At 40.5% G+C, this 27,099-nt stretch overlaps 2 protein-coding genes across 9 annotated transcripts in view; both read right to left on the bottom strand.

The window, feature by feature from the left end:
- Nucleotides 1-1,002: 1,002 nt before the first annotated feature.
- Nucleotides 1,003-12,137, bottom strand: LOC308318099 (grainyhead-like protein 2 homolog). 4 transcript variants are annotated; one of them, XM_080767490.1, is made up of 15 exons: nt 11,852-12,137; nt 10,977-11,166; nt 10,376-10,813; nt 10,214-10,269; nt 9,747-10,005; nt 9,432-9,543; nt 8,463-8,557; nt 4,894-5,052; nt 4,590-4,647; nt 3,927-4,066; nt 3,748-3,785; nt 2,528-2,619; nt 2,184-2,269; nt 1,887-1,951; nt 1,003-1,784 (listed from the first exon to the last, which is right to left on the bottom strand). In XM_080767490.1, exons 1-15 carry the CDS (start codon nt 11,863-11,865, stop codon nt 1,670-1,672), a joined length of 1,917 nt encoding a protein of 638 aa, XP_080623616.1. In that variant the 5' UTR covers nt 11,866-12,137; the 3' UTR covers nt 1,003-1,669. The 4 variants fall into 4 exon arrangements, 3 of the variants coding, with proteins under 3 accessions (XP_080623616.1, XP_080623617.1, XP_080623618.1); XM_080767491.1 differs by having other exon boundaries at nt 2,528-2,616; XM_080767492.1 differs by having other exon boundaries at nt 9,849-10,005.
- A 1,342-nt stretch (nt 12,138-13,479) lies between these two features.
- ncalda (neurocalcin delta a) overlaps nt 13,480-27,099 on the bottom strand; it is a 69,712-nt gene continuing 56,092 nt past the window's right edge. For 4 of the 5 annotated variants that reach the window (XM_080768154.1, XM_080768152.1, XM_080768153.1 and 1 more), the window contains 3 exons: nt 20,079-20,184; nt 16,937-17,051; nt 13,480-16,303 (listed from right to left, as the gene is read on the bottom strand). In XM_080768154.1, the coding sequence (XP_080624280.1) occupies nt 16,954-17,051; nt 20,079-20,184 (204 nt within the window). In that variant the 3' untranslated portion in view covers nt 13,480-16,303; nt 16,937-16,953. Of the gene's footprint in view, nt 16,304-16,932; nt 17,052-20,078; nt 20,185-27,099 lie in introns of all 5 variants that reach the window. The other variant, XM_080768156.1, reaches the window with a different exon arrangement.

Below are 27,099 nucleotides of genomic sequence, written 5' to 3'. Positions count from 1 at the left end.
AAAAATCACCCTTGTGTGAAGTGAGCACTCTTATCATACATCACATTCCGTGCTCAGCCAATCAAATAATCACAAATGTGGTACACAGACACACAAAGCTGGGCATAGGAGGGGCTAGCACGTCTCAAAAATGAAAACCTGTTGAACACTTTGTAGGTTTTGTATGATATCCTGTATTTAATGACCATTTTTTGGGTTAGCTTAAAAATCAATAAATACATCTGCACTTAGCCTTTATGTATTGAATAATCTAGAGCGTTTTCTTAGCACCGATGCCACCGACTGCTTGTGATAATAAAACTAAATATTGTAAGGTTACACACCGGCATTCAAGGTTCAAGGTTATTTATTTGTCTCCCTTAGGAGAAATTTGTCTTTGAGACAGAGTCACAGCTGCATACAAATAATTGTATACACTTACAGAAGGAAAAGAAAAACACAAACATAAAAAACAGAGATATTGCACAAATTCCCTTGATAAAGTGCAACTAGTTAATAAAGTCAGTTATGGTTGCTGCCATTTAGCAATCTCTGATTGAGCATTTTGATTGACAGAGGAACAAATTAGTGATTAAATCTATTATACACACACACCGTGGAGTTCTATACCTCCTACCGGATGGCATTAGCTCGTACAATACATGCAGTCAGATACAATATTCCGAGCTTGCCTTATTACTGCTTGTTCAAAATGGCCTGGGGAGTGATGGGGGGAGTTGGACATGCCCATGATCTTCCCAGACATATTTGCTAGCAAAGCCAGCCATTCCGATGCACTGCCATTTCAACACGATCAATTGTAAAATGTTGAAAGTGAAGGCCATAACAGTAAGCTTTAATGCACGTTGAGGGTATGGACACAATACCCTTACTCTCAGTTAGGCAGAAAGAGAATTAATGCAATATCTAGAAGATTTATTTTTATTTTAAGAGCATTTTCCATGCCCTAGAAAGAGAATAGCTGCAAACCACCACAACAAACCTCAAATCAGGGACATATAGCTGTATATAAAACTAGATTTATTGAATCATTTGAAAGAGACAATATAAAACATGTAACAAAGCAGTAAATACTAGAGAAACTGTCAGATAATTTCATGCGGATTACTCAGATAAAAACACTTGGAACTAGGTGTAAACACTGTACTGTTAGCATTGGTAATCCAATAGTCACAGACTGTAAAGACCAGTTGGGGCTCAAGTTCTAACGTTGTGCATTTGCTGTGAAATACACAATGAAATAAGAAAACTGATGTGAACATAAATATCAAAGTAATTTGCCTTCGGCTGCAATTAATAAAGCATGCAGTGGCAGAAAGAAAGGAAGCATGTTGAAGACTTTATGTTTCATACACCACCAGAGAAAACTTAATAAAACTACATTTGAAAAGTAAATATGAAGGTGATATAAGCTCAATTCCAATCACTGAAGATCATCTGAATGAACCACATTATCATCACTCCTCAGAGTTGACAAACAAATAGTCAAATAGTCTCTAAGCCATGGCAAGTTGAAAATTCTTCTAGGAAACATCAGAGACGCATTGACCACAATGAAAATGGTCTTGAATGTAAAAGTAATATATTTCTGTCGTTTCTTTAAAAAAATATTAAAAGTTCTTCTTGAAATGCATGGGTAGCATCAATATTCCGCCACAGGTCTCTATAATCAGATTTCTGATAGAGTGACCCGCAAAGAGTCTGCAGAGTTCTCTATAGCCAGGATGAAGGTGTCTTCGTTGGAGTAATTTTCAATGATGTTGTCGTCCATGTTTACCAAGATCCTTAGAGAGATTAAAGAGATGCACATAAAGACATGGATAAAAGTAAAAGCGACAGAGTGATGTCTTTACATTTGGTCTATGTGAATACTGTCTCTTTCTCACCCTTTTTTGCTTTTTGTGTAAACTTTGGACATCTTGTGAAAGGGTACAGCATATTTCTGTGAGATCTGTGAGAAACACATTGGCACGGTTTATTCTATTCGCATGCATTTTAAAGATGTTGAAATTGGGACCTGACCGACTGTCATTATTAATGAAATAAGGAAGATTAAATGACATTACATACATTTCAGGGACAATCACATTGATCCTGTCTAGCACAACCATTTATATCTGAACAAAAACTGCACGTCCACAGACTCCACACTACGTAAACTAAAGTCAATTTGCACAACTCACTGCCTCCATCAAGGCTTCGACGGTTGGGGACCGGAGCATTAAGGCGTCGAAAACGTCATCACTCTCCTTCCTCACATACAGCAGAACTGGTGAAGAGTGGAAAGAAAGAAATAAATCAAATTTAACAGTCTGTCTCGAGAGACTACAGTATTGTTACCATAATATAGGTCTCTCGTTTTGTCTCTTTGCATATTTCTTTGTAGCATTAGCTCACTAGCCATGTTAATATCCAAATTGTTGTTGTCCTGCAACTTAATAGTTCATGATAAAGGGGAAATTACAGCGAGTGCACCTGTAATTATTTAACTGTTAAACTATAGTTAAGTCAAGTGATATTCACAGACCTTTCCTTGCAATCTCTGCTTTGGACCTCTTGGAGTTTGGTGGACAGAGATCTTCCTCAGTACGGCATGGAGCCCTCTTGACTGCAATGCTACTGAAACAGAGGAAACACACCGCAGTTATCAGTTTCACTGCAGAATTAATTAATCGCAATGCCCCGTTCACTAACCGTTCATGAAAATACACTTTAAAATGGTGTGATCCTTTGTTGAAAAAAAAAAATCCAAAGTGGCGATCAACAACACACCGCCGCCATTAGAATTAATTTGGCCTCAATTTCACAGAAGCCTTTGCATGCCAGTGAGACTGAAAATGTTGTGGTGACGTCATCCGAATGAGTCACCTATCCCACTCTGTCAACCCCGCAAAATGTATTAAAAAATGCGAATTAAACAATGAAAACGTAACTCGTGTAACTCGTTATTGGGAGGGAAGCAGTTCTACACTCAATTAACTTGTGTAAATGGGAGGGAAATTGTTCTCCTTGGAAGCCAGAACAAGATTATTTTAATAATGCACAGGTAGCCAGGGACAATAAAGTGAGATTTGATAAATGAGCGTTAATCCAGAGTTTATTATTATTATTTATATTTTAGCTTCATCGCTAGCCGCTTCCATGGAAGGAATAGCCGAAATCCGAAAGACATGAACGTCAACATGAATTTGCTGTGTCTAACATCTCTCAGCCAAATCTGTCATGCTGTGAGATGATAGTACTAAATCTTACAGGCATGATATGGACACGCAATTTCACGCTGCTGTGATTTGTAATGATTACTGAAGATATACAGTTATGGAACAGAAAGCATTAAATCATCAAAACACATTTAACAAAACAGCATGCAAAATGTGCAATGATTTTCTTTCTTTTTTTAAATCAAATTCTAGGGGGTGCGTGACATGGAAAGGCTAATGGTGGTGCTATGGTTTTATTTTAAATATATTATTATCAACATATTATTCCAATATATGGCAAGTATATGCAGAATATAGACTATGCTGCATATATTATGCCATATTCAGGTTTATATACCAGTATGTGCATATATGTGGATTAAAAGGAAATACATGTCTCATAGATTATGCAATTTATATTTCCATGCGGGGGGGTATTTCCAGCTATAGATCGGGAGGTAACGGGGTGCATGGCCAAAGAGGTTTGGGAACCGCTGCATGGTGTAATAACATACTATACCACAGACTGAAACGACATGCCACTCACCCATTTCTCTCAACCTCCTCTGTGTTAAAGGCAAAGACCTACAAAAGGAATTAAAGAATACAATGTTGGATCCTGGTGCACTATCCAGGGCTCTGTTTTGTCTGACATGCGTGTGTGTGCTTGTGTGTATATTGTGCATGTTTCTCTGCAAGAGATAGTGTTAATGAATGCTCCCTCACCTGCCCTGCTCGCTGCAGGTTTCCAAAGTGGACATCAGGAATGAAGAGGACAGGCTGGGAGTCCAGGTCCGTCATGGTTTTGAACAGAACACTGTCACTTTTCCTCATAGAAATCATTGGCACTGGGTCGCTATTTTTCCCTGGTCAAAAGAAAAATGCATGTTCATCTCCAACCCTAGAAGGCCTGCTTCTACTTGTTTTCTTAATGAATTATTCAGTACATTGTTTATTTTGTTTCATAATTGCGCTATGCTAAACAATTATTAAATGACAATTACTTTGAACCCCAGTGTCCTTATTCAAGGAGCATCAAGTAGAGCCCTGGAGGACCAGTGGCGTGTCCAGACTTTTTGGACTGCGTAGCCCAAGTGGGGCACAGACTTAAGGACCATTCACACCAAGCACTATAACAAAAAACGAAATTATACAACACATTTCTGTGTTGTATCCTACTGACTCACCTGCAGTGAGGAGCCCCCACCAAGAGGTCGTAGAGCCTTCGTCCTACTCCTCCCACCTAATAATCCCTGCTGACAGGTGCCGCCCCAGCCCGACAAAGCCGGTACGACAAAGTACACAGTGGATTCGAACCCACCATATATAAAGGCTTTATATTTTAAAAGATCCACACCACAACTCTAACAAACTCCATACTGGTCTCACCTTTTGACTTTTTGCTTAACTGCTTTTTGTCCTCATCACGCATCTTTCTTTCAGCCCCCTATGAAAAGGACAGATATGGTCATATTAATGACAAAATAACAAAACTAAAAAGAAAGTGAAAGAGGCCTTGTCTAAAAGCCCTGCCTGCAGCCCCTATAGCCATCCTTAAAAGTCCCGTCACTAGCAGGGCTAAAAGCCTAAAGTATCTGAGCATATGAACATGTTATTCCTAAATGGAAGCAGGCACCTCTGGACAAACCAATTGATCATATTCAATATTGTCAATAGATGGTGGACCCCTCACCTTATCACAGAAGACCTTGATGTGAGAACAGGCCCTGTGGATGGGCCTGTTAGTGCGGCTGTTGTAGCTGTAGGTGTCTATCTGAATCATAAGAGGCATTCCCTTCACACCCTTCTGGGAGGAGAAGTCCGTGCTCAGACAGTTGGCAGAGATGAACACCTAAGAGAAAAGGGAATGGATTGTGGTGTTCTTGTTTTAGAATTATCACAATCATGAAATGCACGCCTGTAGTTGATATGAAGTTTAATAGGATGGTACCATCTTCCCATTTTATTAAGATTAACAAATGTTGACCGATTTACGGATTTCGTGTTTTGTGTTCGTTTCCTAAAAAAGGAAAACTGCCCTTCTCAGTGAATACTTTGTTGTTTTATTGTACAATTGATGATTTGGAGTACAGTGAGGGACGAATTCCAGGAAAGAAGCATTAGGAGTTGGTTGTCTTTGTTTTTTAAACTAAATTGGTCATTTCTAAATGGTCCAAGAATTCACCAGTCAAGATGTAGCAATGAAGAGCTCTAAACCTGGTCTAAATCAGGAGGTAATTTGTGGTACACATGAAAGGACCGTCCCCCTACAACGGAATTGTTGAATTTCTGGAACACCCATTATTAATAAGCCCCCCCTCAGCACCCACAATTAAACTTGGCTGGCGCAGCGACGGACTGTCCAGTTTAGCAACGTTGTAAAGGGATTCTGTTGTAAGTGGTTGAAAATTGCAACTCGTTACGTTGCGAATCGTTGTGCACCCCTTTAGTTAACCTTATAATATGTAAGCCACTGTCACTCACTTCAAACATGCTTATCTGTCTTGGCATCAGCACAGGCTCAGTGGGTTTTACAGCAGCAGTCTGGCTCTGAGATGGCTAACCAGATGTGGAACACAACAGCCGCATGTAGCTGTTTGAAAACCAGGAAGCCAGATCTAAAGCAAAGTAGCGTAATGTTTGCTCTCTGGTCACCTGGTTCATTAGATGTCTTAAGGGGGCTAAGCATGTTAGCCAATGCGTTAAGTCTCTCCACCTCTATCATTAAGGTGGCCAAATGTGGCCTGGGCCGGCCGAGCGGTCCAGGCACCTAGGCTGGTAATCCAGCCTGACAGCATGTCGCGGGTCCCAATCCCGATGACCTTTGCTGCATGTGTCTGCTAACCAACGCCCCCCCCCCCCCCCCCCTCCCACTTTCCTGTCAAACTACTGTAATCTATCAATGGCAAAAAGGCCCAAAAAATATCTTCAAAAACAAAAAAAGTGACCAAATTTCACACAAAATGTAAATAATTAAATACTATTGGCTTGTCTAGAAGCTACTGCATCTTTTAAAGGATGTAACAGCAACAGGCAGAGCACCATAAATCTTCAATATTATATGAAAAACTATATAAAACGTTTTTATGCTTGGCATGAGAAAATAAATTATGTCATGCAGTATTGGAAATCTAAACTAAACCAGTTTAAATTTCTTGTTTTATGCCAAGCCGCCACAACCTACAAAACTACCTCAACTCCTAACAGCATTTCCAGTTGAACAGGTAAAACAGCCCTGCCAACACAGATAACGGTTGAGATTCTTCAGCACAGCTTAAAATGTTTTTCCCACTACAGAGTAGCAACAACATCATGTCAGAACCTGCAAAGGTGATGGTTGATAGCTGAAAAAGACCTGAAGCACAAATAACCCTCCTACACACCTTCATAAATCATAATGCATTTCACCCATAGCACTAGTATAGATGTTGTGGCGTGCGTGGGTATGTTTGTGTAGGAGTGTATATCTGCATAAATATGCAAAATAATTTGAGTGAGCATTCAGTTGCCCACCTAAATAAAAAAACACTGCAATAGTGTCATCGATTCGACCTAGCACAAACACAACACCAGCCAGGCTGCAACAAGCAATTGTACACCATGCACAACCAGCACATTTCATGCTCAGCTTTAATGCCAATGATTGTTGCTTGGCAACAGTTGAACTCATCCTTCGTCCGCAAGCATCCTTTTTGTATCACAGCTCATTATAGCCTGATTCGGAGCCCAATTAATATTGGAGACAGAAGACTCTTGGTGACAGAACATACATACAGTACACATTTGAAAACCTCTCTAATAACAGTGACCTCTGTGCTACGCTGTTTGTGGCCTATAAAATCCAAGTCAAGATAAAAGAAATAGAGAGAGAGAGAGAGAGAGAGAGAGAGAGAGCCTGTGTGTGTGTGTGTGTGTGTGTGTATGTGTGTGTGTGTGTGTGTGTGTGACACACACACACACACACACACACACACACACACACACACAGGCTCCACAGATTCTTAACAGCAAGATTCATAACAAAAACAACTATACAGTTCTCCATTTTACATACCCATACTATTTATCAAGGAATCTCAGGGGAATGTCTTACTTTAATACACCTAATGAACTGTATGTCAATGCAAAGCATTTGCCGCTTATTTGCCAGTGAGTCTGTATTCGCTTAAGTGAGGGATACAAGGAGGCCTGTATGCCTCAAATCTTATCCGTTTACCTCCGCAAAATAATCTAATCAAAAATATCTATTAGGTAATGATGAGTAAACATAAGTTAACAAGATCAGCATCACTGCTATAGGTTATTACTAGGGTTGTCCCGATCGGATCAGGTGATCGGAAATCGGGACTGATCACATCATTTTCAAATAATCGGAATCGGATCGGGAGCCAAAATACGTGACCAGGACATCCCTAGTATCAATATTATATCCATATCATGATATTAGACTGGAAATGGTCTGTCATTTGGGATATGGCATAAACGGATGGGTAGATGCTCAAAATCAAATGATCAGTCGGATCAGGAGCAAAGAAACGTGATCGGGACATCCCTAGTTGTTACATTACTGAGAAGGTGTATGCCTAACCAAATTAAGGCTGCAATTAATTCTCTGGGTGTGTTTGAGGAACACTAGGGTCAAATGGGAGCCACAATCTCCCATGGCTTGGTTTGTTTGTCCTTGTGTCTACGAACTCCGTTTGTTTGTTCTTCATCTTTTGGGAGTAACCAGCTTTACATTAGGTGTAATCTGAGCAGTTCTTTAATGCTGTATACTCAGCGGACAGGGGGTCCGAGGAATGACCAAAGACAACATACCATTAGTTCTGTCCTGGAAGACAATAATGGGGACGATGGGTGGAAATGGCATATGCTCAGTAAAGTACAATAAACTCCATAACCTGGCTGGACTATATTTCTCATATCACTCTCTCTCTCACACACACACACACACACACACACACACACACACACACACACACACACACACACACACACACACACACACACACACACACACACACACACACACACACACACACACACACACACACACACACACACACACACACACACACACACACACACACACACACACAAGAATGAAAGACAATCTTTCATGTAACAAGGTCATGTGATGATCATTCCAATTCCCTCGAAGAGTGTAAAGTAGCCATCAGTTTAATTTATTTGAGAGAAAGCAATTCCTCCTTTTAGGCATGCAAACTTTTAAAAGCAATGTTTTTATTGTTTGTTTTTTACCTTGGCTTCTTCATTGATGTCCCACGTGAAGGTGACAGCATTGTAGGCAATTTCCTCAACATTTCCAATTGTGTTAAAGCTCTCTTTGTAGTCAGCTGCAGATGATTAAGCAGGAATCAAGATATTAGACATAGATGTCATCAGCCCTGCTTTTTACATTTCAGCCAGGGATCTGTGCACAAACACACTTCAGTAATTACTTGCCTCACAAGAACAACTTCTCAGATAACAAGACCAGATGACAGAATATGTTAGGAATTTGATTATAGAACCATCTGTTTATTTATAGTGCAAATTCACAACCAAGTTAAATATAAATTCTCTAATGTATCTTTGTGAGGCCATCATGCGACACTCTTTGAATACGTTACGTATGATGGCACATTAAATTCAAAGACAAAGAGAAGACAATTTGATGCACTTCAATAAATCCCAACACTCCAGTTTTGACCATGATAGCATGTAGATATACTGAAAACATGCCACAGGTAATGCACTCCCTAAAGTGTTTGACACCCAGCAGTTCATTCCATTCTGTTCTATTCACTACCACAAGTTAAGGCCTGTCTGTCTTTGATCATAATGGCCCCAGGCCTCTGCTTATTTATCCCGTTAACGTCTATTCAAATAGCAATCCAGCGACAGACCGCTCCTTGGGGCTTTTAAGGGAATCTGAATTTAGACCGTTATTCAAAATAGCTCCAAGTGTGTCAGGTTTCACCCCAGGAAAATAAAGAGGCCTTCACTTGGAGCGTCCTGTAGGTTTGCCACCTGCTTCTCTTTCTGTGCGTATGATCATCTACCTCTTGACGTTCCCCACCCGAGGCCGGATGCCATTCTAGGCCCCATATTCCCCATCTGTTGTACCACTTAACTACTCTCAACTCCACAGATGATTCTGGTTGTTTTTGAAAAACAAGCTTTGCATTCAACAATGTTAAAATGGAGAATGACAGTGACTGATCTTACCGATGTCCAGGACTCTCTGTTTTGCAGTGTGCTGACGAGAATGCCAATATTTCCAATGCTTCAGCTGTTCATCTCTACCCTTCTCCTCACCAAAAACCACCATAACAACACTCTGTAGAAGAAGCATGGAAATATACTCAAGTTTGAAAACAGGATAATAAACATCAATATATCTATTAAATAGAGCCATTCAATTAATCACAGGTGTTATAAACATACCCATAATGGAGTGAAGAGTCTGCATTTTTAAAGGCGATGCAAATTATTGTCAGTAGTCTCCTCCTCTAATCATTATGTACCTTTTCCCGGCCTCACCTGTACAGCACTCTGCTGTGACATCTCAGAGACTCCCATGGCGCATTGCTCTGTACCGTATGGGTTCCTATCAGCCCTGGGTGATGGCAGCGATCCACTCACCCGCACTTTGCTTTCCGAATCATGCAGGCACGCTCTGACTCCAGTTTGACTCAACGTCACAGCATAGAACTGCCCCCGGTTCAGGTATGCCATGGGGCCATCTCCTTGACGCTGGCGCAGGGACATACTGGCCTCCAGAGAGTACTGGAGGGTGATACTGAAAGTAAATAAGAACATGTTTAAGTAGAACTTTTAAGGGGAATTATTGTATTACTAGGCTATTTTAATATAGGATGAATGAAGTATGAAACGGAATCATCACAACTAGAAAGCGGAGTCAGTACCCATAAGTCTGTATCTGTGAAATGTCAAATGCAACTATTGCATTTGTTTCTGAATCTGGATACGAAAAATGTCTGACGTACCCTGGTTGGCTGTAGTATAATTCATTGACCTCTGGTGAACGATTTGATTGGTATCTCTGCAAAACAGTTGTATAACATTTAAGTTTAAAAGGAGCACCACAGTAAAGTATTCACTGTAACCTCAATGTTACTGTCATAGTACCCATCTCCTTCTAGTCTCACCTCTCCTGCTCCACAGTACGGGTCCTCAAAGGTGTTGGCTGGGGTGCTTCTCAGCTCATCTTTCAAGAAACCAGACATATTGCAATGGTTTTGTTCATAGATCATCCTAATCTGTTCTCTCCCTTCCGTTTTGCAGGAACCCCCTGAATAGGAGTTCATCAATGCCGATGTGGATGTGTGACCCTCTGCCTTGACCAGCGCTAGGGAGATCGCACTCTCCTCCACACCAACTCCAGCTCCTCTTCTGACCTCTCCTGTTAGCCCACTAATTCCATACTTTGTGCCGTGCCCCTGATGTTCTGTTGTAGTAGTGGAACTGTTTACAGAGAGATTCACAGGCATGAGATCCTGAAGATGAGAGTCCAGCATTCTCTCCAAGTTCCCAGAATCTTCTGTCTGTTTAATGGTGCTGGCTACTAGTCTCTTCTCTCTAGGAACCTTTCAAGCACACGCACACGCACACACACACACACAGTAAATAATATCCCTCTATTCATTAAAATTAAATAACCAATTCATGCTTTCTCATGTGTCGTTCGTCATAAGTTCTGGTTTTCAACCTAAATTGTATAAAGTGTGGCGTGCTTTAGTTGGTTCACACCTTGTAGTAGTCATAGAGCAGACCCAGAGCGGCTGCACTATCATCATCTCCGTTGATGCTCATCATGGCCTTGGTGGCAGCAGTCAGTGGGTTCTCCAGGTAGGTCTTCCATGCCTCATCCTCATGGTTGAAAATTCTTCTACAGGGCGTCATTGCCAGCTCATTTGGCACCACTACCACTAACCGTTTACTGAAAAATATTAACAATGGTGAGAGAGAGACCATGAGTTGTTATTATTAAGCATATCTGTCATTAAAGAGGGCACGCCTGCCAAACACCATATCTGCCCCAGGCTGTTTCTCACCAGACTTCTATACAGCTGCCCTCCCTGTGAGATGTGTTCGTATGTAGGATCTCTTTTAACTTAAGAAATAATTTGTCAATATTCCCATTTGAACTAAGGCAAATACAAGTTACAACACAATCAATTTGCCTTGTATATGTCTTGACAAATGACAATATTCATTGAGTAGCTAGCCTAAGTTATAGTTACAAGAGAGACGCTATCCAACTATTCAAGGTAACTACCCTACAGTGCTCTTACTCTGCAAGGTTAAAGAAGGACTAAAACTATGCACACAAATCAAATGATGGGATTTTACTCATTATCAACAATTCTGAACATAATCAACTATTTGTCTTCAATAGCCTACATTTCACTTCATTTCAAAAGCATCTTGCCTATTGTATGTGCATAAACCTGAGGGGCAAAATTAAAATGACTGTTATTTCAGGTCAATTAATGCAGTAAGAAAATGTGTAATTTGAGACATAGGCCTATTGTCGAATCTATTGATTGCTATTGATTCAAATCTATTGAAAACGTGTTACGTATCGCTCACAAACTATAACGGAATCTTATAGAAGTTATTACCTGTCCAGGTCCATGCTGTTTCCAGGGAGAGCTTGCCTGAGAAACAAGACTTTCTAGTTTGTGCAGGTGAATTTATGTGGGTTCGAGACTCAAAGGAAGACGGTCGGAAGGTGAGAGAAAAACTATCTTTGATTAAAGCTGGCGCCGCCGTTCGTCACAGGTCGCAGTGAAAACATTTACTACAAGTCTGAATCAACGATACACCAGCAAACCCACGTTTATTTTATGATTCAGGTCCATTTGCCGTGTGTAAAAAAAAAAGGTTTGCAAGATGAGGCACACTGCGCTCTAGTCGTGGAACACCTGATGATATGTAAACAAGGAAACAAAGGTTGCTTTTGATTGGTTAGGGGTTCCTCAAGCCTCATAGCCCCGCCTCTCTTAAATCAACTGACGTTGTACAGGGCAGGTAAAACGTTCAGTCTGTAGTTTAGAATATATGCTCTACTAAGTCTGTAGTCCAAGGGCAAGGTCCACTCTAGATGGTACAGTCTAGTCTCTAAAGTTAGTTCTGGGGTTTATGGAGTTATGGTTTAAACTTGAGCTTGAAATCTTGAAATGTATTGCCTAATTGCCCCATTCTATTTTTGTCATGAGCAGGGGGAATTGATTACATTTATTTGTAATTCAGTAGTTTGTACTAGAATGGGGCTATATAAATAGCCTAAAATATGCTCAAAATATTGAACAAAATCTTGTGCTGTCATTCATATTTCTAATTGTTGCTTGCAAGTTCTAGTTCTTCCAACACCCCGTCCAGCTGATTAAAACCCGACGCAGCCTACCTAACCTGACTCCGCCAGATGGGCATCTCTGCTGCCCACACTGCTCCGAAAAATGCAGCAGTGTGCACCAGTGTGCAGTTGTTTGTTGTATACTATTTGAATACCGGCGTAGTCTTGAGAAAAAATACTGCTATTTGTCCCAAAGTGACTGCAAAAAAAGAAAAGGGTTTATACCCTGTAACATGTATATAACGATACAATGTAACAGCTACGAAATGCTGTACCCCCTGTCCCCCTCCAATACTTACGCCATTTTCAACTGTTTTTATTGAATTTTGACGCTTGCTTTGGCAATGTACACTGCCCAGTACCTTTATAAATGTATAAATATTGATCTAAGAGGATAGCACGCCAGAGAAGTCAGATTGCGGTGGTTACAAGAAAAGTCATTTTTACATTATACTCAACATCCATTCAGACAGTAGACTATAGCCTACATAAATTAAACAACATCCATTCAGACAGTAGACTATATATTATAAACAACATCCATTCAGACAGACTACACATTCAGCCCGTGCTATTTCACGGCAATTCCGTACACATACACGCACACATACAAAAAAATCTGTACACATTATACTACTACTGTTTTGACCACGACAGAGGCTTTCACTACTATTGTATGTACGGAAATGTTTTCTCATGCCAATAAAGCTCTTTAGTATTGAATTGACTATAATATTGAATACTCAGTAGTGCCATCTCGTGGATATGGCAGCATATTACAACAGATGCCTTTGCCGGTTGCACACCATTAACTATACCATGAGAACAGCATACAGCACCACACCACATGCAACAAAACCTACCTATATTATGCAATAAAACAAACAGCGTCAATGCTAGAGCACGAAAAAATGCTGATTTAATTTTTGCTTTTTAAAGTAGACATCCTGTGTTCAAAAACTAGTCACTACATACAGGATACCATACAAAAGCTAAAAATGCAACAATTACAAACATTTTGTTCAACAAATAACAATTGTACAGTATAAATGTATACAATACTGTTTTTGTTTTTATTTGGCACTTGACAAGATGCTATTGTGTTTATCAGAAATGTTACACCTGACACAGCTTTAAGGTAAAACAAAAGGAGAAATACCTACGATAAAAGCAATACAACATGACACTAACATTGCAGCAGTTGTGATCCTCGGTTGTTTCAATGTGGATGACGTTCATCTATACAAAACAGCAGTTATTCAATACAAACATTCAAAAATGTTCCTAATTTTCAGTAACTCAAGTCACTTTGTCAGACACGGCCGGGTGGCTTTAGGTAGGCTACACTATATATATATATATATATATATATATATATACACACACACAAAACAAAAACCTTTGCCTATAATGACCTGCCCAAAATAGGGACACCGGATTGAAAGTGGCCAATATCAAGGTGACAAAGCTTATGTTAAAGATAAAATGGGAAACCCAGCGCTGATGTGTGTGACCATCTGTAAGGAGGACAAAGTTGGGTCATGTTTTCATTCATGCTAGTGGGATACTTGTATGTTTGTAGTTTGGAAAACATATAACTGACTATTGTCCATAATCACATGGCCCCGGCAAAAAAAAAAAGAAAAAGGAAAAAAAAAAGGCAGCTGTGTGAATTAAGCCAATTGCTAATGGATCTCATTATTCAGTCTTCTAGTGCATCAACAATATGTTATGTCATCATGGCTCAAATCCCTGTTGGAGGTTGGCAGAGATCAACTATACAAATGGGTCACAATTTAATTTAGCTCAGCCAAAATAAAGGAAAATCACACATCTATGTCTATACAGCATCCACCTTCTACAGTGCACACCTGCAGTACAGTATGTGTTCTTCTACTTGCTTTTTCTTTGTGAAGTTATTCCTTTCAACCATTAGATGTACAGTATGCTTTATACAAACTCACACTGACTGGTGGTAGTATAATGATAACCAGGGTTCGATTTGTAAAATAAATCTTAAGGGGGGACGACGACATTTTCTTAACCACTAAGTCCTAGTTACTTGCGATGGATAGCAAACATAACCGCTCTACAAGCTTGCGTGTCATGAAGCTTCTAGATCTACTGTTTTTCAAATAATAATAAAAAATAGTAATAATAATAAAAAATTAAGAATTTTGAACAACTTGCCCAAAAACCCAGATGACAGTCTGTATGTTGATAATGTACATTTTTATGAACAATATTTTTAAATTGTGATAAATATCAAAGAAATCAGTCTACATTTCCCAAAAGGAAAAGCATGTATTTAATTCAGTCTGACCAGAAGCAGGAATTAAACCCAATCCACAAAATGAATAACCAGAGGGGGGATATTTACCCCGCCCCCACGCACCAAACAGCAAATCGAACCCTGATGATGACCATATACATATACAGTAGCTGGATTACAGCTGGACGGCTGCTCTGTCCTTAGTCACCGATATTGATATACACACATGCACATAAGTCACATGCATGCATGTGGTTTAGTCCCAATGCTTATCCAGCTTATGAAAAACTTTTCAACATGCGCCATTTATAACACCTAAAATGTATGCGAAGACATTTTGTCTGTTCATTCTTCACATAATAAAATGGAACATAAGCAGGTCTGCATGCGTGATATCCCCTATTTTTGTTTATTTTATTTTAAATAATACTTGTAAAGTTGTAAAGTTCTTTTTCATGTTTTATGTCAACACTACAGGAAAAGGAGTTGCTAATTTTCTACTTTTCCTTTAGACAGAGGTCAGTTACAAACAGTGACTATATCATGTTTCCAGATCAAATGTTCAGTAATATGCAGAAAACCCATGAGGAGGTTTAGATGCAGGGCTGCTTTTTATCCTTCATTACATCTGTGATCATTCACAAAGTAAAAACTATTCAAATGGGTGTATATACTTAATATATACAATATTAATTCAGCAATTTCTTCTTGACTCTTGATATCCCAGCACGAAATAGGAATAAAAGGAGTTTGCATGTCAAGTTTGCAAAAACACAAACACAGTCTCACATTGGGGGGGAAAGTAGAAACTAGAACCAGTTCTTTTTCAGAGAAAAGGACAAACATCAAAACTCCTTTTTGCAGGTTAAATAATCCCAACTAAAAACTATGTCCTTTCATTCAACATCCCCATCTACTGTACCACTATTATCATCATAATCATCGCTCTCTCTCTCTCTCTCACTCCCCCATGTACACATTCTTACTATAAACAACAAGAGCTCACAGGACCTGGGTTGCCCCACTGGGAACTTGGTAGGGCACAGAGAACCAGGCAGATACCAAAACAAGGACTCCAGTTCCCAATATATACACAACATACGGCAGGCCTTCTGTGTACAATGACATGCCTATGAGAAAACGGCAGGATCCAAGTCAACTACAATCTAGAGGCAGGAGCAGGTGGATGACATAGTGGGTGTGAGAGGTTCTGGGGAATCCTTTGGGATGTTCAGTCTCCACTTTAGAGGGATTTAGACAAATTGGTCTGAGAAGTGCTGGAGAATCTGGCTCCTGCGCTCTACTTTCGAATCCTCAGTGCATATTTGAAGGCCTGTATTCCTCTTAATCATCATCATCATCGTCATCCTTATCATCTTCATCTGCTTCTTCTTCAGTCTTCTCCGTGTGGAGGGTAAAGGCTATTTGAACTGATCCAAACAAGCACTGCAAAGGTAATCTATAGTTAACAATCTGGTTGCATTGAAAACGAAACAGTGTTGGGGTAATAATCACTCTTTGTTGTAAGAAGTAACTTAATGCGTAATCAACTTGTCCAGGGGATGAGGATGAGGTGTTTGAAATCTGATAGAAAGTGTTCAATTTCTGATTGGCACCAATGAAAACAAGTTGGACAGATCTACTTTCAGCCAAACTTTAAATAGTCGATAAATAGAAAGCTAACTTTAAAACTTTTTGCATTTTTAATGGACAAGATTTCCCCACTGTATCATTTCATCGAACAATTGTCCCAATTAATACTTTGAGGACATTTTCCTTTGCACTTCAAAGTGCATATTTTGTTCATTTGGGATGCTCTTGGAATCATCAATACATTATCATTAATACATTGCTAACTTGATCACTTGTACATGTTCATTGTGTGGCAGTGGCAAAACCCTTTCACATTGATGAGGAAACCATCCTAAAATGTGTCTGTGCTTTGCAAACTATTCTTATAGTTGATGACTCATTTTGATGCTATAATTTGTGGTGAAAAGATGACACAAACAATATTTAGCTCCATACAAAACTAATTCCCAACAAATTCATAATAAAAGCAAACAGATGCTTACGTACTATGTTGATCCCCTAGTTTAGAACTGCCCAGCACTGCTGGGGTCACACTGCAGCAGGCGGACGATGGAGGGGTCACTCTTCGCTCCCTTAATAAACTCCTCCAGAGACAGCTTGCCTGGAACACACACACAAACGCAGGCACACACACACACACACACACACACACACACACACACACACACACACACACACACACACACACACACACACACACACACACACACACACACACACACACACACACACACACACACGATTAAGAAGTGATTAACATTATGTCATCTCTCTGCCATCGATAGTTGTAGAGCAGAGTATGTTAAATGAAGACACAGAGAAAGTACATTATGGAAGCAAGTATTCAGCGAACACACACATTACCCTGCTATTCCACAGTGGGTCCCAATGGGGGAGGGTGATGTGTGTGTGTGTGTATGTATGTATGTATGTATGTATGTATGTATATATATATATATATATATATATATATATATATATATATAGAGAGAGAGAGAGAGAGAGTTATACATAGAGTTGGATATTCAAGGTCAAGAGACTGTGCGTTATTTTCTTGACACTCTTTCGCACAGACTGTCTTTCTTGACAGTCTGTGCGTTATTTTCTTGACACTCTTTCACATGTTTGTGTTATGAGTTGACTGAGGCACACTTCTGTCCAAGAGGTGGCAGTATTGATACATTTTATTCCCATTTGGTTCTCTCTCCTACACCTCACATGTGCGCACACACACACACACGCACACGCACACGCACACAAACACACACACACACTAGGCTACTCGTGATTCCAGTCATGAGAACCAAAGAAAGACGGCACAGTTCAATGACCGTGGGGTCAATATTCTCCTCTCGTCTTCAGGCTCTCTCCTTCCCGTTACTTTTCTCCTCCTCTATCTTCTCTTGTCATTCGTTTCCACTGCCTCTTCACTCATCATCACACAATCCTTCCCATTGTGTCATAATAGCTGTGTTTATGTCCTTTCCATGCGTGTGTGCGTGTGGGGTACATGGCTGTGTGTGTACCCACCCACCCACTACCCACTAACCGTTAATTACACACAAGGCAGCTCCAAACTGTCTTATCCCACGCTACCCAGTACCCACTATACATTATGCCAACGTTATTTGTGCCTGGAGTCGAGATGTGTCCATGGCTGTGTTGTTGCGTTATCCCTATTGCTATTTTGCCCACACACATTATGGTAAAGCGCACAGCAAATTCTAAAAACCACTCGCTATGCCAAATCTGTTCGCCCGCAATGTTGGTCCGGGCGCATGGCTCAAAATTAAGAGGTCTCCCTCACTCCTAACTTATAATCAGCAGAAGTGAGAATGTCAATTCCTCATGCCAATTGTGTTTATATAAGATTTTACGTCTATTCAAAGACAATGATTTGTGCCGCGCAAAGCCATTCGCTCCAAACCCACACAATTCAGGAAATAAAGAATCGATACAATAATATAACATTCTCTATAATCAGTAACATTGGCCTGATACTTATGTCTATCAAATGTTGCTTTTATTGAAAGGCAATCAAAGGCTAGAGCTTAAGTAGAAAACGTTAGGTTGTGTCCGATATTAGATAAGCCCCATAGTGCTGTTTACTGTTATGCACAAAAGAGTGAGTTTTAATTCCATGTGCCAATAAGTGTGTTTTTATCAGCAGTTGCCAGTTAAGCTTATCAATGACAAATACAATGTCCTTTGATCTGCGCTTGCTATAACCACACCAGACCATTCAGTTGAATTAATCCAGAACACAGGCGATTGCTGTATTTTAAAGTTCTCTATAACCGGCAATGTGTGAGTGATACTTCTGGGTATCAAATATAAATGTATTCCAAGGCAACGTCGCACCGCCTCTAAGATCTTCCATGGGCAGGGGGAGAACGGAGAGAGAGCGTAGATAGCACTAGACATAATGGCTTGCACAGCCTGCTCTAAAAGCAATGGCATCTGGCACACTGATTGGTTTTATTAATGTAATTCCCAAACCACACCAATGCATAATGTGTAGATAAATCTGCAAATAGTGGGTAGCGTAGCGTGACTTAGTTAGGGGTCCATTTGGTTCCATGAGTAGTACACACAGGGTTAAATTATACTGAGGACTTTAAGTCAGTCCATCAGGTGGCATTAGTTGGCCCTTCACAGAGCAGCTTTCTGCTAAATGTCTGTGCTAAGAAAGTTGTCTGAAGCCGTTTCCTTTCAAAGGAGAGGAAGGTGATTAACTGCCTGGACAGACATACAGGACAATTATCCATGACCATAGAGTATTAGAGTTGTCTTGCAAGTTTCAAAATTGATTCAGTAGAGCTTTCACTTAGAAACTATCTATTTAACTTGCAGAAACCGACGCTACCATCAACCCCATTTCTTGTGTTTTTGGAAGTATCTCTGTACTCTGTGCTCTGATCTATTCTACGTCCGAGCATAGACATGGTAACGCCCCGCCTGCCTCTGATTGGCCTACCGACACTGCCGGCCTTACTAGACTTTCCTCCGATGTGATTATGATTATGCTGCATAGTCTGCTGCGAGGTTTACTCTGTGGTGGGAAATAAATGAATAAATAATACAAGTACGATATAATACAAGGAATGACAGCTTGGCACGCGTGACAGTAACTTTTATGTTTTGTAGAAGAGGCAAACTAATGTATTGTTTATGTCGTTTATTTTACATGTGAAACATTATTGTACTGTAAAAAGGTCTCTTTTCCCTTGATCTTTATCTTTTTTAGTATAATAGCATTAGTTTACCATAATTAGATTAATACACGATAATCAACACTAACACTTTAATTTAGAACACACGCACACCCAAATCAAATCATACAAATACGCAAAGAAGATAGTGAGCAGAGCAGTACAAATTCCATGCAACCCGGTGCAAGACGATTCTCCAGCTGTAGAGGAGTTGTTTTACATGTACAATTATTTCTGATAAAGCAACAAAACTAACTATGACAATTTTTACCCCCAAAAAAGAAAGTGAATCTAACACCTGGGTGAAATGCAGTTCAAGTTGATGCAATAAAACCAAACCAATAGCATAAAACGATTCAACGAAACACCAAGTCGCTGCTGGTGTTGCTAGGGACTGAGGACGGCAGTCAGCCTACCATCTCTGTTGGTGTCCATCTGCCTGAAGATCTTCTCTGTCCTCTTTTCTGGCGTGGACTCGTCCTCGGGCATCTTCATCACCGACGACACCATCTTATAGATTGCCTGCATGAAGAGACAGATAAGTATGTTATCACTGTCAGGCAGCTTCGTAAGATTAAAGGTAGAGTAAGTGATTTCACTCAAAAAACCTTAGGTTTCGTTTTTGGCTGTGGGACCTAAGCCTTCGTCCAATCAGGATAGAGAGTCAAAAACGAAACCTAAGGTTTTTTGACCCCCAGGGGTTAACTGGGGACAGGGAGGAACTCCTTATATGGTCAGCACACTCTATAGTAGAGAGGATTATCACAACAAAACTGAAAAAATAAGTGATATTTGAATTAAGTGAAATCACTTACTCTACCTTTAACTGTCTATGACATCATAACGATGACATCAGGGATCTCATTATAATGTTTCAACAAAGACTTCTTCAGAGTTCAAACTACTGAAATAGAAAAGCCATAAAAGTAATCTTTAAGAAGAAAGTCAACACACACCCAAGCCACAATAAAAGTCATTATTGTCTGTGTGGTTGTAGACACAAGCCTTGGAACACAGTGCTCATGTTTTATGGGAAACAATGTCAACACGCACACACGCGCACGCACGCACACATGCACACATGCACACATGCACACACAGCCACTTTCCTCGACTGACCAGTATTGTCTTCTTCATTTCCTTCCTTGCTTCCTCCCTCTCCCTCTTACTCAAGTCTCTTTTCTTTTTCAGTCCTCCATTAATTTAGTCATTTATTTCACTTCTGTTTGGCTGATTTCTATCGCAATGTCTCCATCAATGAGTATTGTATAGCTAGTGTCCTGTGTATCATCCTGTGTATATATTAAGGAGTCAAGGAGATGTCATCTTTACTTTCAGCTCATGTACAGTAATTGGTGCTGTTGCTCGCCAGCTTGCTGAACTGTGAGAATTTACTTGACGAAGTCCAAGACAAAAGACAAGAAGTGCATTTTGCTGACCGTGCACTACAGCAGCAGCATGTGTGCTGTCATGAAGTAAACAAAAGAGTCTTTATTACAACTGTGCAGAATATACTCCCAACCCTGAACAAGCACACAGGGTAGTCTGTGTGTGGCCGTGGTCATACTGTATCCCCTTGTTGAGTAACACCGTGACATTATACCTATTTAACCACTTACTGTAAACCCTATATAATGTCCTTCTGTTTCTCTTGTTCAGTAACACCATGACATTAGCCCTATTCAACCACTTAAACCCTATACTTTAGTTGACTGGGGCGCCACAGGGGACTCTGCATTGTGAGCTTGTAGATCGCTATGCTCGCCTGTTATGACATGCAGCGATGCCCAGAAAAGGGTTCATGTGGTTGACATGGCTGCCAATCTGCTCCGATGTGCTAATTTGTTGATGGGTATCATAATTCTACTATGATTCCTTTATTGTTTATGCAGAGAGAACTTGAAACAAGCAAATGCATACAGATCATACTCAGACTATTGTTGTGTCTCCTCTCTTGTTACACTGCAGGCAGATTGGCAGTAAACAGTGAAATCACAGCCCACTCTGTCTATTTCTAATGAGCGCCATGGTTTGAGGGGAATGGGAGCTGACATGCGAACAGAGGAGCCCTGATTGTGATTACTGTGCAGTGAGAGCTTTAAATAGCTCCTGGTTACGTCTCCCATTATACATTATACACTAGCAGGGCTGGTCTACACTGGAAACAAGATGTATCTCTGGTACAACCAGCCATTGCAGCTATTATCAGGCTTCAGTTCAGTTTATCCCCGGATCTGGTAGTAACGATAATCATTTTAATTGCTTTAAATGTTTATTTTATGTTTCAATCCATTCCCACCAGACCAAAAGGAAATAGCCGTTGGGCATGATTTGGACTTTGTAGACTTACACACTTTTCACAGCATCTGCCCCTACAGTAGTGAGGTCCTAATGTGCCCTGCCGTTTTTGGCATGCCATTATAAGTAAAACAGCAAAGAAAAAAAATGTTTCAAATATTTCCCCACATTTTAAAGACTTTTTAAAAAAGCTCAAAACGGCATTATTATTATTATGTTTGAAAAGTATATAAGAAAGCTTAAAAGCACAAAGCATTCTGATGATAAGCTGCCAGATCAGTGCAATTAGTTTAAAACCATTCCACACATAAGCTTATTTTAGGAATTTCTTCGAACATGCAAGCACCATCTCCTTCATAATAAGTAGATTCTCTCTCCCATTCCACAAAACACCCCAACATACTCATGTCTCTCCTTCAGGATAACTGGCTGTCTGTATCTCCACTCTCACCTCCTACATTGCCTTATGGCAGGATGATAATTTCAATCGTTCTGTCAACTAGACAGAATGATTGAATAACAACGTAATAATGGCTAAACGGTGTCTAGCCATAGTAACCGGAGCAATGCTAAAAGGCAAACTGACGTTCACTGCTTTCATATATGGAGTATACGGTTGTCTACAAACATACTCGTAGATAGCACCAGTACGTACCGTTAGCCTAGCTACGTTTATAAACGTAGATAGCAGCGGAAAGGTTAAGAGGTGTTGCATGATACATTACTAAACATTTATTTAAATAGTCAAATCAAATGATACTTTGATTAATGACATGATTATTTAATGAATCCATCACCCTGAGATCACAGTGAAAGAGACTTCAAAGGAAAGCATTATGGTGTCCTGTTGTTACAGTTATGTTCCTACCAGGCCATGGCAGAAACAGGAAAGGAAGGAGAGAGGGACAGAAAACATGCAGGTGGAAGAGACAAACAGTCAAACAGAAGACAGACATTGTGAGACACGCACACACACTCTCTCTCTCTCTCTCTCTCTCTCTCTCTCTCGTCATTGCACCAAAGGTGAATGACAGGTCTCCTGTAGAGACTTGAAAGAACCCTCATGTATCCTTCTCATATTCTGTTCAATCTCAGTAAATGACTTCATGGAACACGCTCGCTCTGCCTCCTTCACTTCACTTCCCTTCTTCAGAGACAATGGACCGCCCTGCATGTACGTATCTCTGGGCCACAGAGACAGCGCAGTGAGATAGGTATAGCAGGCATTTACTATTGATGAGAGGAACGGACTGGTGGTTTTATCTTCCTCCATCATTATCTGAGGAAAACGAGCCGGCCGGGTTGGCCGTGAACCATCTCATTCAATTACTCCCCACAGCACGGCCGATTATGAGCATCGGTACTGTAGCCTAGGTTTTTTCAGACGGTATACCATAATTATTCCCAGCGCGGCATGCCATGCACACGTATATAAACTCTAGTTAGCATGATATTGATCTCCTGAAACATAGATTTTCCTTTACCAAACACGTTTATCTGCCTTTCTCTTTTCAGCAAGCGACGAGCAACCAACCTCATCCCCAGCTCCATTCCACCTCATTAAAAGTCTCAATTGTCTAGAGTTGAGAAGCAAGGAGGTTCATCTGCACTGCCACCACAACGGTCATGAACGCTGCTGAACAGGCACCCTGGCAACCTGTAAGAGTCACTGGGGTAGCGACAGAGATTGTCCTCCTGATGCTCCGCGGTTTTCCAAACACTTTGATCCAAGGTATAATTAATTTTAAATTGCTCTGCCAAAAGCTCAGCTCAGCCTGACAACTGTCCTCCTACATATGGTCTGCTCTCTCTCTCTCTCTGCTGAAAGCTTGGAGTGACTCATCCAGACAGATGACAAAACACACAGAAATAGAGAGAGAGAGAGAGAGATTTTCGATTTTCAAGACCTCTTTATTAAGTCTTTCTCTCAGTACAGGATAAACATGACAGTCAGATGATTTAGATTATAAGCACAGAGTGTCTATATATTATTAGAGATTTAAAATCACAGAAGTAAAGCAATTTTTACCATCTAGCATCTCTCATGTTGTTGCGTACACTAGCAGAGGACAGCACTGTAGATGTGATGAGTTCAATGTGGAAGAGGGGCTCCTCAAACAACCACATCCACGGTGGTGAGCGTACGTGCCAGGTACACGGGTAGCCTTTAGTAGCTGCCATGCTTTTACCACAGACAAATAAAAAGGTGTGAGTCCAGTAAAGTCTGTATTTCCTGGTTTTAACAGGAAGAGGTGCTTATCGTATCCCAACTGGCCTCCTCTCCTTAGCGGTAATCGTGCGGTATCGCCCCAGGTAATACCACAATGATACAATAGTCTTTGTGCTGTCTGCAGTCTGAAGGCCAGAACCCTTGAAGCAATGTCCATGAGGCCTTGTCCTCCCTCACACACCGGCAAGTACAAGGTAGAATGCTCTTTGTATTTGGTCAGGCCAGGTGGAGGAGGCAGGATAACAAGTCTATGTCAAAGCATTGAAGCAACCAGGTTATTGGCAACGAGAGAGAGAGAGAGAGAGAGAGAGAGAGAGAGAGAGAGAGAGAGAGAGAGAATGATGGAAAAATAGATGGACATAGAGGGGCGGATAGGGAGCAAGAGTGAGTGAAAAAGGTCAGATAGAGAAATAAACTAAGAATTCCGTGGTGCTTAGTTACCATACCTCAAAATCTACAGTGTTAATTTAAGGAATTTAATACTCCAGATTTTACTATGTATTAAACAGCTGAAAACAGTGGGACGTTAAAGTATGAAATCATTCTTTCCTCCTTCCTCCAGCATGCAGACACCTACAAACAGGACATGTATGGCCTTTTCTTATGCCTTTTGTGAATGTGTAACATTGTTACTCCTAACAAACACCTGACCTGCATACAATTTAGAATGGGTCTCTGAGTCATACATAGTGAGTCAGACAGCAACACCTTCTTAATGGGGATTAGGGCAGAGAGCTGTTTGTTGACAGTGGGATGTATAAAGCACTAACAGATTGGGTCCTTGTTAAAACATGCAGGGTGGTGCAATTCACAGAAAAAACTACAATTACAATTTTGGCATAATGTAAAATGCAGAGAAGCTATAGGTTACTAGTTTAACCAGGAACCTGGTTAAACCATCAGTCTAAATAATATCTGTACACAAACAGGATACCACATTACCACAGGTAAACAATAAACCCAGGATCTGTTTAAATATATTCTTACATTGTGGTCAAGAAACCAAACCTGATTAAGAAAAACATGAGAGCGAGTGACCAAGATACGTCAGCTCTGCATTAGAGTCACATCTTGGTCAATCGCTAGCATCAATTGAGGCATAAGGTGGCAGGACGGGGTATAGGGAGCTGGATTTAGGCCAATATACTTTTATTAGACAAAAAGTATAGACAGAAGTATAACCAGTTACAAATCAGTTAGTCACACATCATCAACAACAACTACTGATGGCACTGCCACAGATGCCTGAGAGCATTTGATGTTTTGTCTGAAATCCTCTCTGAACATTCCACTCTCTTGTTATTAATGCTCCATTAATGCTCAAGTGCATAGTTGTTCCTTGGATCACCATGATTCCTTGGATCATGGTGAACGCAGCGCTTCCAGTCAAATCAACGGAACGTCTCCAGACTCTTTCTGGTGTTTGGCCAATGTGGGCATGCATGGTTTGGAGGTTAAGTTGGCATAGCTTATGTGAGAGAAACACCAAAGTAGAGTCCCTCAGCATCACGCTTGATTTATACTTCATGATCGTACAATGGCGTCGCTTGCTTGACAACAACACATCTACAAGGCATTCACAAATTGAACTGCAACGCGATGATAGCTTGTAGATCAGTTCATTTTGGGATGCGTTCAATGCAGCAGTCTATTGAGTGAAATGGGATTTCTAATCCCAATCAGCGTTACTTTGCTTCATTGTTGACATACTGCATATGCCCAGTGCTTGTTTTAATATACTGAGAAGTTAATGAAATGTGAAATAAGAGTGACATTCTAGGGGGTGATGAGGGGTATAGGGAGAGTGAAGTGCCAGGGGGTGAGGTGGAGTTTTAAGATTACATTGGATGAAATTGGGGATGAGTCTGCAGTACTGACTTCAATGGGGAGTTTGTATCACAGTTTGGGAGCCAGAAGAGAGAAGAGTCTGGGATGTGCACACTTGTGCCGTGTGTTGTAGGGAAGGTTCAGACAGCTTTCCTGTGTTTCTGAGCAGGTTGTAGGGTTGAATTAGGCTTTGGAGGTTATCAGGGTACCGTACCATACCTTCGGTTGCCCTGTAGGCCAACATCAGTGTTTTGGTGAGGGCAGCAACCAAGAACCAATGGAGGGAGCGGAAAAGCAGAGAGACAATAATAATAATGAATTGCATTTTTATAGCGCTTTTCCAAGTGCTCAAAGCGCTTTACAATGGTTCATTCATTCATACATTGGGAGGTGAAGCGGCGAACAGTCGACGCCAGCGTCCTCACTTCCACCAAAACTACCACCCATGGGCGACATTGTGAGGCAAACATCCACTGTAACTTCTAGAACTCTAGAGTCACAATTCACAACAAGAGTCTCTAGAAGAAGAATCTATTTTGTAGATGGACACTAATAAGCCCCCAGATTTCTATGCAGAGACCTAATTATTTCCACTAGGTCCATACCAGTCCATTACCACGATTCATACATAATCTAAAGTCGAATATACTGTATACAAGTGAGGACAAACCAGAGCTTCCCGATCTTCCCAGAGCTTTCTGTCATGAGTGAGATTTTGATTACATTTGATGTCAAACAACAGTTAAGCATTCATTTGTCAGGCCTCAGGGGTGAGGGGAGAGTTCACTGATCTCTGAACTGCATATCACTGAGGGATTCCCTCTGTCTTGGTCTCAGCTGTCAGCTCAACTCCAATATATCAGCAATAACATTTCTGCACTAATATTATGGCTTTAACCACCTATGGCCGAGTAATACTTCATCAAACGACGATGCCATACTGCAAGAATACTGCAAGTTATGAGGCTTATAGATTGACTATTTTTGCAGTATGGCATCATCATTTGAGCAAGCAAAAAGAGCAACGTTTATTTTTAGCTTGCACATAGTCTATTCTTCTTCTTTTTTGTTAACATTTTTGC

This window comes from Protomyctophum bolini (assembly GCF_963924005.1).
Source record: "Protomyctophum bolini genome assembly, chromosome: 7".
Taxonomy (NCBI): domain Eukaryota; kingdom Metazoa; phylum Chordata; class Actinopteri; order Myctophiformes; family Myctophidae; genus Protomyctophum; species Protomyctophum bolini.
Note: the sequence above shows the minus strand (reverse complement) of the source record. Positions and strands in the feature narration are given on the sequence as shown.